This window comes from Vipera berus (genome assembly GCF_964194415.1).
Source record: "Vipera berus genome assembly, chromosome: 2".
Taxonomy (NCBI): Eukaryota; Metazoa; Chordata; class Lepidosauria; order Squamata; family Viperidae; genus Vipera; species Vipera berus.
The window spans coordinates 226155925-226171544 of NC_138203.1; the positions used below are offsets into that span (position 1 = coordinate 226155925).

At 38.3% G+C, this 15620-nt stretch overlaps 1 protein-coding gene across 1 annotated transcript in view; it reads left to right on the top strand.

The window, feature by feature from the left end:
* The window catches only part of LOC308661407 (sodium- and chloride-dependent GABA transporter 3), a gene marked incomplete at both ends in the record, with an annotated part of 106088 nt that overhangs the window by 41395 nt on the left and 49073 nt on the right, over positions 1-15620 (top strand). Inside the window, one exon of the mRNA XM_081316329.1 lies at positions 10306-10440. Within this exon, the coding sequence (XP_081172455.1) occupies positions 10306-10440 (135 nt within the window). The remainder of the gene's footprint in view (positions 1-10305; positions 10441-15620) is intronic.

A 15620-nucleotide genomic window follows, 5' to 3' on the forward strand; every position in this document is an offset into this window, starting at 1 on the left:
TTGAGGGCAATAGAAGAATGAGGCGACAGAGAATGAGGTGGCTGGATGGAGTCACTGAAGCAGTAGGGGTGAGCTTAAATGGACTCCAGAAGATGGTAGAGGACAGGAAGGCCTGGAGGAACATTGTCCATGGGGTCGCGATGGGTTGGACACGACTTCGCAGCTAACAACAACAACAATCTAATAGCATATTGTTATTGTATTATGCTGTTTGCAGACCATCTCTTGCTAGGAAGAACATCTGAATGTCAGTGTTTGTTAAAATATGATGTTAGTTTCTGGAGAGATTGGCTAGCCATGATGTATTGAATTAAATATATTAATATTAGCTTGACTGAAATCTTTACACTAGCAATGATGAATGCAATTGGGAAATGCATTGAGAAGGAATTGGGAAAAGTGGGAGTTGAAGACATGTTGGAACTACAGCCAGACTGCAGATTTGCCAGTTGCTTCTTATTTTTCCACATTTAAAAAAGAGTAAAGAACTAGAAAATTGCCACCCTATGGGGCTGATTAAACCTAACATCTGCACATTTTCATAACATTTAGGAAACATGCCTATGTATCTTTTTATCTTCTACTGCTGCAGTAGTCCCATCAGAAGGAGTTAAGCTCCTGTTGCCAGCAGTTAAGACTCAGTCAGTGGTTACACACAGAAAACTTATTTTTTTCAATAGTGGACTATATAAAGCCTCTAATAGATTCAATGAAGCATAAAGAAAGTGAAAAAGGGACAGCTGAAGAAAATAAAGATGTGCGGGAGGAAAAAAAGAAAAAAGAACTGAGGGCCATTGTGAGGCTTTAGGAAAAGGAACTAGGCAGCAATGATTATATCTCCTGAAGTGTCTTTTGTTTTGGGTTGAAGTAAGAGAGGAGAATGGTCCTTCATAGTGAGGCTTTAACATGCAGCCCAAGATTGATCTCTGTATTCAGAGAAGGAAAGTAGAACATTCATGAGATGCATGCAGAGTTTTAGGTTTTCCAGCCTTCTCTGAAGTTTTAAAATACTGAAAAAAATTCTCATCTTCTCTCTCTTAACTCACTGCTGAAACCTTAAGGATATCTCTGAGCTGCTAACCGTGGAAATCATGAAAATCATTGTGCAAGTCTAGAACACTTTTTCATTCAGTTGCAATCTGCACTGAATTGCAACAATACATAGAAACTTTTATTCTCTCTCTCTCTCTCTCTCTCTCTCTCTCTCTCTCTCTCTCTCTCTCTCTCTCTCTCTCTCTCACACACACACACACACACACACACACACACACACACACACACACACAGACATACAAAGACACCACCACCACCACCACCACCACCAATCCCAACTTGGTTCTTTGTCTCAAGTAGCTTTTTTAAATTGGCATTCCACTGTATAAACTAATTAGAGTTCAGTCTAATAGACATGAAAAGAAATGCAGTTTTAACTTAAAATTTCAGTTGGATTTGTTTAGCTATAAAAATGCAGGCGTTGGGAAACTCAGGTTATTACTACATTACATGTGTGAGTCTGTGTGCTTGAGATAAACACAGTGTAAACTGTACTCATACAAAGTTCCATCTTATTTAGCTGGAATTTTCCCTTTGTGTAAGCAAGCAGTGATTTCAATTATCCAAAGTTCTGCTCTCCCTGTTTTCTATAATACAGTGAAAATAATGAATTATAATGAAATAAGTTAATCCATGATATACAATAAAAGAAGAATAGAAAATAGTATGTCATTTTAACTTATGGCTGCCTATTTACTAATAATCTACTTTCAATCTTCATTGTCTGTATCCTTTCATATAAATATAATTATATGTGAGTATTTAAACAAGTTGCAGTGAACATTTTTGCAGGCACTTTGAGCATGCTGATCAATGTGTTAATTATATGCAGATTAGAGAAAGCTGAATGATTTTTGGCATGCAACAAAGAAAATTTAAATGGAAGCTTCAAACTAAAATTATAATAAGGACTTTAACAATGGATAGTTTGATATTCTCAAATCATGGGAATCAGTGGAAGAGTAAGGCAGGGGCAAATAATAAAATGTACCATATAATGCAAACTCTGCTCCTTTAGTACATGCTTTGCTAAACCACACAAATATATGTAAGGAATGGAGTTGTTATCACAATGTCATGACACATGCTTTTTTGTGTGTGTGACAAAACCTTTGGTTCCTATGCTCAATGTCATTCCCAGTTTGAAAATGGAGCTATCACCATTTAAAAATCATTCTATTTTTCTACATCTGATAATGAGTTTCTGTTCTTAATATAGTGATGCCACTCAATTTCACCAAAAGTAAAATTTCATAGTAATCCAAAGAATTTGCATAGATCAAAATGCCATGGTTGCCACTGCCTACAGCCTAATGCCACTTTCCAAGTGATTTTAAAAAAAAAAACTCCTAGAAAGTTTATAACATAAATTTAACTGGGATAAGCACAATGTTGTAAAATCAATTTATCTAGCATTTTCATTCTCAATTGGAAACTATGCACCACCACCACCGATGTTGTGATCACAATGAGAAACGTAACAAAGAACTAATGTTAAAAAGAAAGCCAGTTCGATGTAGTGGTTAAGGTACCAACCTAGAAACTGGGAGACCATGAGGTCTAGTTTTGCTTTTGTCACAAAGCCAGCTAGGAAGCAGGCAATGGCAAACTACTTTGAAACAATCTTGCCCATAAAACTGCAGGGGCTTATCAGTCACCAGGAATCAAGACTGATTTGAAGGTGCTAGGAAAAAAATTAAGAATCAAAGTCTAGTATTTCTATATCTACTGTTTCAGTTTTGATGGCAATACATTTTTATTAGCATTAATGAATATTTACAATAGCACCTGCATATATAGTTTCAAAAGGACTTAATTCTACCAAAAGAAGAGAATATTTATAGCTTAGTGTTGAACTGTGCAATCCTTGGTGCTCTCTGACCCTGGCGGTTTTCTTACAGATATTTCATTGACAAACTAGGTAACATCATCAGTGTACTGATGATATATGTAAGACACTGATGATGTTACCTAGCATGGTAATGAAATGTCTGCAAAAAACCCACCAAGGTCAGAGAGTGCCAAGGACCCCACAGCAATTAATTCTTTCATACCCTTATTGTGTTAGCCGGCACTGGCATTTACCACCCAAATACTCATGGGTGAGATGGTTTTATGTACCAAATAGAAAATGTGAAACCCTTTGCAATATAAATACTTACTTGGAACATTATTTTAAATGTTTACAACATTGTTCCTCTATTAAATTTTAAACACTATTAAAACCAGCTTGGAAAAGTAATCAGATAACAAATGAGGAATATGTTGATATCACATAAACATTATTAATGCTAATATAGTTTATATTTAAAATTTGACTCAAAACATATGTGAAGTGATACTATTATTTGCATGCTAGGATACCATGACTTGGAACATTCATCATGATTAGTTTACTTGGTCATGATAATCTTAATCTTAAAAGGTTTGAATGACTATTAAATACCAAGAAATCAAAGAGTGGAGGCCAAGCAGTATACTCTGGTTTATTTGTTCCAAAATCTTCATTGATGTTTCAAGATGCACAGAAAGTGATATTATGTGCCAAAATTCTTGGAAAAGAGGAGGCATTGAGGCACAAATGGCTGCTAAATTTAACTAGGCTTTGTGAACCTTAGCTAGTAAAATGTGTGTGTGTAGTTTTGTGTATTTGTTTGTTTATCTCTTTTGTTAATTTGGCCTACCATCTATGGATCATCAAGAATTGAGATTTATTATGTTTTAAAGTTACCTGTTTCAATATGCAGTTTTGAGAAACATCATTTTTGATAAGCAAATAAAAAAGAGTGACATCAATGTTTAAAGGAGTAATAATGTATGAAAGCAATATAACTAATTAGCTATCTAGGTATTTTTACACATTCTTTTCATATTGATACTCTTTTCTCACCATGACAACCTTTAGACATGTTGCAAGAACAATTCTAGCAATTGCTAGAAGTCCTATTGGCTATCTGGGAATCTGGGAATTGAATTCACAACACAACTAAAGGGCATCATGCTGGGAAGACTTATATAAATAAATATGATCTTCCAGCAAGGTAAATTTCTTTATTAAAATGTCTAATCTTTAATTTATTATTTAATTAAACCATAGAGTGCAGAAAGAGGGTTAGCAATAGTACTTAGCACTTAGACTTATATACCACATTATAGTGCTTTACAGCCGTCTCTAAGTAGCTTACAGAATGAGCATATTGCCCCCAACAATTTGGGTCCTCATTTTACCAGTCTTGGAAGAATGGAAGGCTGAGTCAACTTGGAGCATTCTAACCACTGCACCACCATAGCTCTGGTTATCTAATTCTAAACCATGGCATTGAATCTAAAAATATATAAATAGAAACCATTTTTGAAAATATTAAATGTTTCACTATTTCTACAAACAATAAAGTCCATTTACTTACTCATCTTTACCATTTCAAAGGTCTTCAGCAACCTCCTCTTCAGTAGTTGGCTCAAAAAGATTATGCTAGGGACGAACTATAATTATTTTTGCTTCAATCACTTTTTTGCCTATCTGAGCAGAAGCATGCCATAATTAGGAAGATCCAGCTTGAGATGTTTATGCATTTCCAGTCTGAAAAGTAGTTTCTGTTAATGTATCTGATCTAGTAACTGATATGAGAAAACAGTTAATTTAATCTGCTATAAATGCCCTTTGAGATTTTTAATAATATGGAAATCTCATTATGTATTTTTCAAATTCTCAGAATTTACATCTGCTTATTTTTTAAAAACGCTGTTACCTTCCCACCGTAGCGGTCCCGTCATGCCGGCCACATGACCACGGAGACGTCCTCGGACAAGCGCTGGCTCTTTGGCTTTGAAATGGAGATGAGCACCAGCCCCTAGAGTTGGAAACGACTAGCACGCATGTGCGAGGGAACCTTTACCTTTTATTTTTTTTAAAAAAAATTAAAAATAGATCTGTGAACATCTAGAAATAAATAAAGTTATAACTAGTAGTCAGCACACCTTCATACCTCACTGGCTCTTGACTAGTAAAGCTCTTAATCTGTTTTAATTATCTGTATATCCCACTGCAATATTAAAAAGGAGTGCAATTAGGAAAAAAAAATCACCAAGCATCTATATCCACTCTGAAGACAGATATCAAGCTACTGCTCCATATTTCTTCAGTTCCTGAGTAAATTAATTAATTACTATGATTTTCTCATTCTGAAGGGATAACATAATTAATGATTTTCAGAACCAACTATTCCTTAATTTAGATTATATCCCTGGCTGAACTGGAGTTGTGATTTTTCACCTGCTTTTGCCAACCGTTCTTGGTTCATGGGGTATTCCAAATCCACTTATGCTGAAAATGAATCAGATTAAGTTCCCTAATGCACTATTTTATTTTATTATTTTATTTTATTATTTAAAAATGTTTTATTATTTTATTTTATTTCATCCATACGACACATAGAAAGTGGTATAAAATGTATTAAATAAATATGTTTTCCAGCAGAATAAATCTAGATATTGAGAAACTGGAACCCTGCCACACATTTATAGCACATTTTCCCATTAACGAGCATCCCAAATGTTACAATCCATAGGCATGTTTGGGACAAAGATATATCAGTCAATCAATCAATCAATCAATCAATCAATCAATCAATCAATCAATCAATCAATCAGAATAGGAGCTGGAAGGGACCTTGGAGGTCTTCTATTCCATCCCCCTGCTCAAGCAGGAGAACCTATACTATTTCAGACAAGTGACTGTCTAGTCTCTTCTTAAAAAGCGATGGAGCACACCCGATTTCTGAAGGCAAGCTGTTCCACTAATTAATTGTCCTCACTGTTAGGAAGTTTCTCCTTAATTCCACATTGGTTCTCTCCTTGATTAGTTTCCATCCATAGTTTCTGGACCGCTCTCTGGTGCTTCGGAAAATAAATTGACCCCCTCCTCCTTGTGGCAGCCTCTCAAAAATGGAATACTGCTATCATGCCCACCCTAGTCCTTCTTTTCTCTAGACTGGCCATTCCCAAATCCTCCATTGCATCAAGGATTGTGCATTGTACCCTATGATACGAAAGAACCTGTACTTAAAGGAAAGAGCTGTTTCAAATGAGTGTTGTGATAAAAAAGATGTGATATATGGTTAGCAGTTATTGAAAAGTACCATCCAGCTGTATCTCCCAAATGGTGCTATTATCTAACAAAGTAATTAAATGTGTGGAGGTGGCATGTTAGAGGGAGCAATCTCTTCTTTTTGTGTCACTTAGGAAATCATACACCTTAGAGAAAAAGATAAATATAGTTCAGGAGCTTGTGGCCACTTAAACATAAACATCCCATCTTAGCATTCCCATGAGATTTATTTGTTTATACCTTTTGTCATGCTTCCCTGCCCAGACAGAAAATCAGGGATCTCCTGCTGCTTCTCTCTTAATCCCATTGTGAGGACAGACCTGTCAGAATTCTCCAGACAGGACTTAGCTAGATAAGGATCTTTCCTGCAGATGGGAGTAGAGCCATTCCAAAAAGCTGAGAGCCAAGTCAGAAATGTGTTAGGGGAACAAGAAGGTGACAGTAGTTTCTTTCAGTGACAAAGACTTGAAATAGAAAAAAAAGATAAAGCAATGGGAAATGCATTCATAGGTTCCTGTAAAGGTAAAGGTTAAGGTTTCCCCGCACATGCGTGCTAGTCGTTTCCAACTCTAGGGGCCGGTGCTCATCTCCGTTTCAAAGCCGAAGAGCCAGCGCTTGTCCGAGGACGTCTCTGTGGTCATGTGGCCGGCATGACTAGACGCCAAAGGCGCACGGAACGCTGTTACCTTCCCACCATAGTGGTCCCTATTTTTCTACTTGCATTTTTACATGCTTTCGAACTGCTAGGTTGGCAGAAGCTGGGACGAGTAACAGGCGCTCACTCTGCTACGCGGCACTCGGGATTCGACCCACCAAACTGCCGACCTTCTGATTGACAAGCTCAGCATCCTAACCCACTGAGCCACCACGTCCCTATAGTTCTGTCCATTTGGACTCATGTAATTTATTTGTCAGTATCTGAAATAATAATTCATGAAATGGAGTGTTTTTGTTATCATTTTTTTAGGAGCAGTATTTTACTGTATGTCTGTAATCACATACATATAAAATCAAATGTAAGTGACTAAGGTTAAAGGAATATTATTTGAATAGCAGAAGATTTATGGGCATGATAAAAGCAAAGCAATGGAGTGAAATTTGTGGTAGATGATTCTCTGTTCTGGACTCAGTTTGCTTTCAAGCTTCAGTGATATAGTCTGTGAAGATCGAACTGACATCTTGAATTGTAAGGAGAGAACAAGAAATCTATTTTTAACTTTTGCAGCTAAATTCACCATGCTAAGTGCCTCCTATTCTCTTAGCTAGCTGGAAGTATACCATATGGTTACAGTGATTCTTGCCTTCTGAACTGGACCTCCAAAGTTAAATGTGCTCCTTTTGCATCCTGTGGACTGTGATTTGTGATCACAGATTAGTTTTTAATTAAACTGTTCCAGCAGATGCAGCAAGTCTTCATATTTACTTTATTTCCATAATGTAGACATGGATGTTGCTGTGACATAGCAATGGAAGAACTATATTAGGCATTGATATGCAAATTTGTACATCAAGCAATTAGAAGTAATTAAAGCAGGATGTAGTGTAATTAGAAACTGTTTTGTCCTAATTTTATTCAGAGAGATTTGACATGTTGTGGAAAAGTTTTAAAAATAAAAGCATAGGCAGTGTCTACTGTTTATTGAGATGTATGCAGGAAAAATAACAATAAGTACTGTGTGTATAATTCTGTGAGATGCTTTATTTGTGAGCTTTACTTCCTCGGTCTGCTTCATAAACCCATGAAAGCAGCCATAAAAGCTTGAAACCTGATAAAACTGCTTCAGGAAATATCTTCCAAACTTGGATATGTATATATTGAAGTACTCAAAAAGCTGGCATATGAAACAACAACAACAATAAAATATAAAGATTCATGGTGGCAAATATGATAAAATGAGGTATATCACTCTCTCTTGCTGAAAGCCTGGATATAGAACCAGTCTGCACAGAGCTGCTACAGCAAAGTTTTGGGGTCCCAAGAGAGATAACATTTTTTAAGGAACTTAGAATGCGTGAACCCTACAGGATCTAATTTGCTGGGCAGATGTAATGGTCCCTTGCCCAACCTTAAAAAGAACTGTACTAAATGCCATAATAGCAATAGTATCATGTTGCACATCGTCAAAAGAAGACGTCAAAAGGACAAAGGTTGTATCCTTTGTAGACAGTAGAGATAGCACAGCAGCAGCAAGTAATTGTCATAGTGTAATATAGCAGGGACGTGGTGGCTCAGTGGGTTAGGATGCTGAGCTTGTCAATCAGAAGGTCGGCAGTTTGGTGGGTCGAATCCCGAGTGCCGTGTAGCAGAGTGAGCGCCTGTTACTCGTCCCAGCTTCTGCCAACCTAGCAGTTCGAAAGCACATAAAAATGCAAGTAGAAAAATAGGGATCACTACGGTGGGAAGGTAACAGCGTTCCGTGCGCCTTTGGCGTCTAGTCATGCCAGCCACATGACCACGGAGACGTCCTCGGACAAGCGCTGGCTCTTCAGCTTTGAAACGGAGATGAGCACCGGGCCCTAGAGTTGGAAACGACTAGCACGCATGTGCGGGGGAACCTTTACCTTTACCTTAATTTAGTATAGTATGTATTGTAGCATATACGTTAATATATTGGGCTCAGATTTAAAGTGTTACAATCCTAAAATGTTACCTCTTAAAGGTTGGGGACTCCCTCTCTACCCAATCATATTAGAAGGGAAAAGTTTCAGGGGAAGAGTCACTCCTGGCTAGATACAGCTTTAGTCATCCTGTTGATTACCTACATTGGGATCTGGATGGGAAAGAATGGGAGGTATGGTTATTATCATCTGCTGATCCATCTGTGAGCAAGACCCATCTGTATGTGGGAAGTGCTTTTTTGTTTTGGTTCACCTGCTACTTCGGCAAATGATAGCAGATAGGGTCGGTGTAGGAGGAATAAGTACAACATTGGAGCAGCACATGTAGGCTATGGCCAGGGTGCCTTTTGCCCAGCCTTGTTTGATATGCTGTTTGCAGAAATTTTGCATCAAGATACCCTTTGCCACAGTAATTGATACCGTTATCATCACTCTCCATTGGACTAATGGCAACGTACTTTAGTTCAGACTGCTATTAAAAATAATTAGAAGCTACAATTGATTAAAACTACTGTACAGTGACCTGACTATTGATAAGAGAAGTTAGGTCCAAGAGTATGATATGGTGGGTTCATTACCTTCACTACATTTGAAGAGCGTTTGGAAGTTTCAACTTGTGCAGGCAGTTCTTGGGGTCCCTGGGGGACCTATGTTACACCACTAGTCCACAATTTGCACTGTCGGCTGGTCTGCTTCTGGGTGCAATTCAAGGTGTTGGTTATTACATTTAAAGCCCTACATGGCATGGATCCAGGTTACATGAGGAACCATCTCACCCTATTGGGACTGGCCCCCACCTGTGCAGGTAGAGGAAGCATGTTGCAGGTCCTATCCTATCCCATAAGGAATTCTGGTTGGCAAGGTCCAAGATAGTGATCACTAAGTGAGAACTATCTGTACTCTTTTCTACATAAATTTGCTTTTTTAATTCCAGTTTTAATTTAGAGGTGGTGTGGAATTCTTGGATCTGCTTGTTATTTTGGTACTGATTTGGTGAAAGTGAGACCTCTGTTGCATTTCCCATTGGTTAAAAGCAGTCAGAGAAAGCCTGGATATTTTGCAGAATGTTTTTAATGTGGACCCTAGGGATAATTCTAGCTCTTTTTGTGCCATGACTGTTTAAAAGAATTGCTTCTGAATAATCGGAAGCTTTCTTCAAAATGATCAAAGCAGCATCACTCCACCCCTTTTGTATGCAATGCCAGGTTGCCTTAGAAAGGTGGTAGGGGTTGTCTCACAACACGTGATTGTACTTTTTCATTAATCTGACATCCTTTCCTCCCCCCCCCCAAGACATCATTTTCTTTAGGTATTTTGTACTCAGCTTCCCTCAGAAGAACCAAGGTGGGCAAAGGCAAGAAATCTGGAGAATTTTAATCCAAAAATATCAAAATAGCTAACTGTCTTATCCTCTTGTAGACATTCACTTGTTAAATGTTTTATGGACATAAGGATATTGCGTGACATAAAATAGGCGATCATTGGTAAAATGATGTGTTCTTTGGATTCTCGCTCTTTTTTCATAGGTTGTATATGTAACTGCTACATTTCCGTACGTCATGTTGTTGGTTCTACTGGTTCGAGGAGTAACATTACCTGGGGCCTCTGAAGGAATAAAATTCTACTTGTATCCCGACCTATCTCGTCTTACTGACCCACAGGTAGGAACTTATAACAAAAACTTAATAAACATTTTATACATTGTTTTTGCCCTTTTATGTCCTTTCTTAACTAGAAATACCTGCACTTTCCACTATATGCTGAAAGCAAAGAATCATAGCAGCAGGACTCATTTTTTCCTGAATAATCTATGTTATACACACTTTGCACAATGTACGATCAAGTTCATAGCAAAATCTGAATAAACTCTCTCAAACTCAGCTGTCACAAAAACAGTACCTGTAAGCTAACCGATGAAGACTGTACCATAAATAAAACTCATGTCTTGCTTTGCATTTTAAATTATCAGCTAGTGTATCATTCAGTAAGAATAATGAAACTGATGAAGAGATATTGCTTGTGAACAGAGATTTGGACCCTGACATTAAGTACCTTCCAAAACCATTCTAGGTCACAAAAGCTGGTCTGTTTTTTTCTTTGGCATTCAAAAATCAACATAGGGAAAATATAGATCCTTACAAGGTTACATGTATTTTATTGCTTAGTTTTACAGCAGAGATTAGCATGTGTGCTAGAGTTGGAGGAGAAGTGGAAAATACCATTGGTCATTTCAAGTTGCTTTTTAGAAATGACAAAATCATCTGTCCTGCCGTACAGTAGGTTTTCAGGTACAAAGGTTGTAATCTGGAATATTTGCATTTGTTTTTATTAGTTTGAATATTTTTGTAGAGGTGTGTTCTATTGATGAAAACTAATTTTATATAATGTCCTTACTTCTTTACTGTTATGATTAACATGTTGTTTTTATTTTTTAATTGATTTTTTATTTTTTTTATTTTAAAGACAATATATGTTTTCTAAATATATAAACTGCAATGTAACATTTTATTGATTCGTTTATTTGATTTGTTAAGATTCTGCAGCATTAACAAATGTGATAAATAATTATATAATCTGAATGAGGCTAAAGTCCGTAGTAGCATGGGCCTACTTTCTAATGGGAAATTTGGGGGAGCTACACATGTCGCATCTCTGTGTCATCTGTCTGCTTGTAAAGTTCTTGTATTCCAAGGCTTTATGAGAGTCTCAAGGGTGTTTATCTCAATGTTCAGTTCAGCCTCAGTTAGGAATCTTAACGGTTGCCGGAAACCCCCCCCCCCCCACTAATGCATAGAGTTAAAATAACAAACAGCCAGATGCAATTCCTTATAGTTACTTACAAAATGAATAAACCCTGCTTACAACTTAAAAAAAATATTGTCAGATTTGGGGACAATAAATCAATCTGCTTAATAGCATACACCAATGAAGGAAAAGGTAATTTCTATAATGCACTTGCTCCATTTTGTTCTTAGTAAAAGGTTTTCAGTTTTTGTAACTGTTTAATTTCTTTCATTTTTTTCAAGCTATAAAACATTTTTCCCCAAATTGAAAGGCAGTGCACTGCTCTAATATAGAAAGCTATTATGTTTTTGCACGCATACCATTCAAAAATGATGTAATTCTGAACTTATTTCCACAATGCTTAATATCCCTTAAGTTTTCCGAATTTAGCATCCCCTAAATACGTTGGATGTATTTCATGAATGAAGGCAAATGTACATTTCCCAAGATAATGTTACAGGATCCAGTCTGGAGCCTTGGATGTATCTGTTTTATAGTTCTTGAGATTTGAAATAACCAACTTACAATGGCAATTGGGAGCAGAATTTCCATCATGAAGTGACACAATCATAAAACACAACTGCATCACCTACCAATGGTAACCCTTGCAGTCCCACCTGCTATCATCAACTGAATCGCACAACTGTTAGGCAAAGCAACTTCCTGTAACCAAAGCCAGTGAGGAAGCCAGCAGGAAGTTGCAAGTCCCAGACCCACAAGCAGGTAAAGTGGCTGCTGCTGAGTGGGGAATGGAGCATGGCGGTAAGGGAGGGGTATAGGAGAGGATTGAGTAAGATGCACAAGAGTGCAAGGGGATGCACAAGTGCTACACGAACCATGGAGGTTGTGTGAGAATGTGAGAGATGTAGTACATGGGTCAGGAATGGTGCTTAAATGTGCAAAGGGAAGTGCCACATGGTTTGGGAGGGTGCATGGGGTGGCACAAGTTGGTGAGGGTGCACAAGAGGTGCTGTGTAGGTCATGGAGTGGGTGCAGGGGTGCAATGCATTGTGGGGAAAGTATGTAAGGGTACATTAGAGATGGGTGAGTTGGAGAAGGAGTGTCTGTGTGTGCATATGTGTGTGTGTGTGTGTGTGTGTGTGTGTGTGTGTGTGTGTGTGTGTGTGTGAATCAGCACCCAGATCAACTGTTTTGTGGGAAGAATTCTACTTACAGAATTATCAGTGTAGCAGTTAAATATGATACTAAGTTAATTGTATATTTAATAGACTATGAGCCAGACACTTTCTTAGAACTCAGCTATTGGACAAAACAGGTACCAATACAGCAGAGGGTGTTATTGCTCAAAGTCATTGGAAATATTAGCCTCTGATTCTGGAATTTTTTTCCCCATTGTATAGCTACTGGCCTAAGACAACAAAAATGCTGTGTATCCCCACATAGATAGGAAGTTAAGACTACAATGTCTCTTTTTTTTCTCCCACTTCTGCTAATTCTTTCATATTGTTTTCAGTAAGGACAGTTAATATACTAGGGAGCGATGTTATTACTCCACACCTACATGCATTGATTTTATGTGAACTTCTTTGATAGAACAAGAGGTGTTTGTCACAATTAACAATAACTAAATAATAATTTAAAATTTGCACCAAATTTGTTGTTGTTAGTTGCGAAGTCGTGTCCGACCCATCGCGACCCTATGGACAATGTTCCTCCAGGCCTTCCTGTCCTCTACCATCTTCTGGAGTCCAGTTAAGCTCACGCCTACTGCTTCAGTGACTCCATCCAGCCACCTCATTCTCTGTCGTCCCCTTCTTCTATTGCCCTCAATCTTTCCCAGCATTAGGCTCTTCTCCAGTGAGTCCTTCCTCCTCATTAGGTGGCCAAAGTATTTGAGTTTTAGCTTCAGGATCTGGCCTTCTAAAGAGCAGTCAGGGTTGATCTCCTCTAGGACTGACCGGTTTGATCGCCTTGCAGTCCAAGGGACTCGCAGGAGTCTTCTCCAGCACCAGAGTTCAAAGGCCTCAATTCTTTTGCGCTCAGCCTTTCTTATGGTCCAACTTTCACTGCCATACATTGCAACTGGGAAGACCATAGCCTTGACTATACGCACTTTTGTTGACAGGGTGATGTCTCTGCTTTTTAGTGTGCTGTCTAGATTTGCCATGGCTTTCCTCCCGAGGAGCAAGCGTCTTTTAATTTCTTGACTACAGTCCCCATCTGCAGTGATCTTGGAGCCCAGGAAAATAAAATCTGTCACTACCTCCATTTCTTCCCCATCTATTTGCCAGGAATTAAGAGGGCCGGATGCCATGATCTTAGTTTTCTTAATGTTTAGTTTCAACCCAACTTTTGCACTCTCCTTCTTCACTCGCAACAAGAGACTCTTCAGTTCCTCTTCACTTTCTGCCATTAGAGTGGTATCATCTGCATATCTTAGGTTGTTGATATTTCTTCCAGCAATCTTAATTCCAACTTTTGATTCATCTAGCCCTGCCTTTCTCATGATGTGCTCTGCATATAAGTTAAATAGGCAAGGCGACAGTATACAGCCTTGCCGGACTCCTTTCCCAATTTTGAACCAATCAGTGGTTCCGTGTCCAGTTCTCACTGTTGCTTCTTGGCCCGCATATAGGTTTCTCAAGAGACAAATAAGATGTTCTGGTACTCCCATCTCTTTAAGAACTTGCCACAGTTTGTTATGATCCACACAATCAAAGGCTTTAGCATAGTCAATGAAGCAGAAGTAGATGTTTTTCTGGAACTCTCTAGCTTTTTCCATGATCCAGCGTATGTTGGCAATTTGATCTCTAGTTCCTCTGCCTCTTCGAAATCCTGCCTGTACTTCTGGTAGTTCTCGATCCACATACTGCTGGAGTCTAGCTTGTAGGATTTTAAGCATAACTTTACTAGCATGAGAAATGAGTGCAATGGTGCGATAGTTTGAACATTCTTTGGCACTGCCTTTCTTTGGAATTGGAATGTAAACTGATCTTTTCCAATCCTGTGGCCACTGTTGAGTTTTCCAAATTTGCTGGCAAATTGAGTGTAGCACTTTTACTGCATCGTCTTTTAAGATTTTGAATAGCTCAGCTGGAATACTGTCACCTCCACTAGCTTTGTTGTTGCTCAGCTTTTCTAAGGCCCACTTCACTTCACATTCTAGGATGTCTGGCTCGAGGTCAGTGACCACCTCATTGTGATTATCAGGGACGTTAAGCTCATTCTTGTATAGTTCTTCTGTGTAATTTTGCCATCTCTTCTTAATCTCTTCTGCCTCTGTTAGGTCCCTGCCATTTTGGTCCTTTATCATGCCCATTTTTGCATTGAACGTTCCCTTCATCTCTCCAATTTTCTTGAAAAGATCTCTGGTCCTCCCTATTCTATTGTTTTCTTCTATTTCTTTGCACTGTTCATTTAAGAAGTCATTCTTATCTCTTCTAGCTATTCTCTGGAATTCTGCATTCAATTGGGCGTATCTTTCTTTTTCTCCCTTGCCTTTTGCTTCCCTCCTTTCCTCAGCTATTTGCAAAGCTTCCTCAGACAGCCATTTTGCTTTCTTGCATTTCTTTTTCTTTGGGATGGTTTTGGTTGCTACCTCTTGTACAATGTTGCGAACCTCTGTCCATAGTTCTTCAGGCACCCTGTCTATCAGATCTAATTCCTTAAATCTATTTGTCACCTCTACTGTATATTCAACAGAGATATGATTTAATTCATACCTGACTGGCCTAGTGCTTTTCCCTACTTTCTTCAGTTTAAGCTTAAACTTTGCAACAAGAAGCTCATGGTCTGAGCCACAGTCAGCTCCTGGTCTTGTTTTTATTGACTGTATAGAGCTTCTCCATCTTTGGCTGCAGAGTACATAGTCAATCTGATTTCTGTGTTGACCGTCTGGTGATGTCCATGTGTAGAGCCGTCTCTTGGGTTGTTGGAAAAGGGTGTTTGCTATGACCATCGTATTCTCTTGACAAAATTCTATCAGCCTGTGCCCTGCTTCATTTTGTACTCCAAGGCCAAACTTGCCTGTTATTCCGGTTATCTTTTGGCTTCCTACTTTAGCATTCCAATCCCCCATGATGATAAGGACATCATT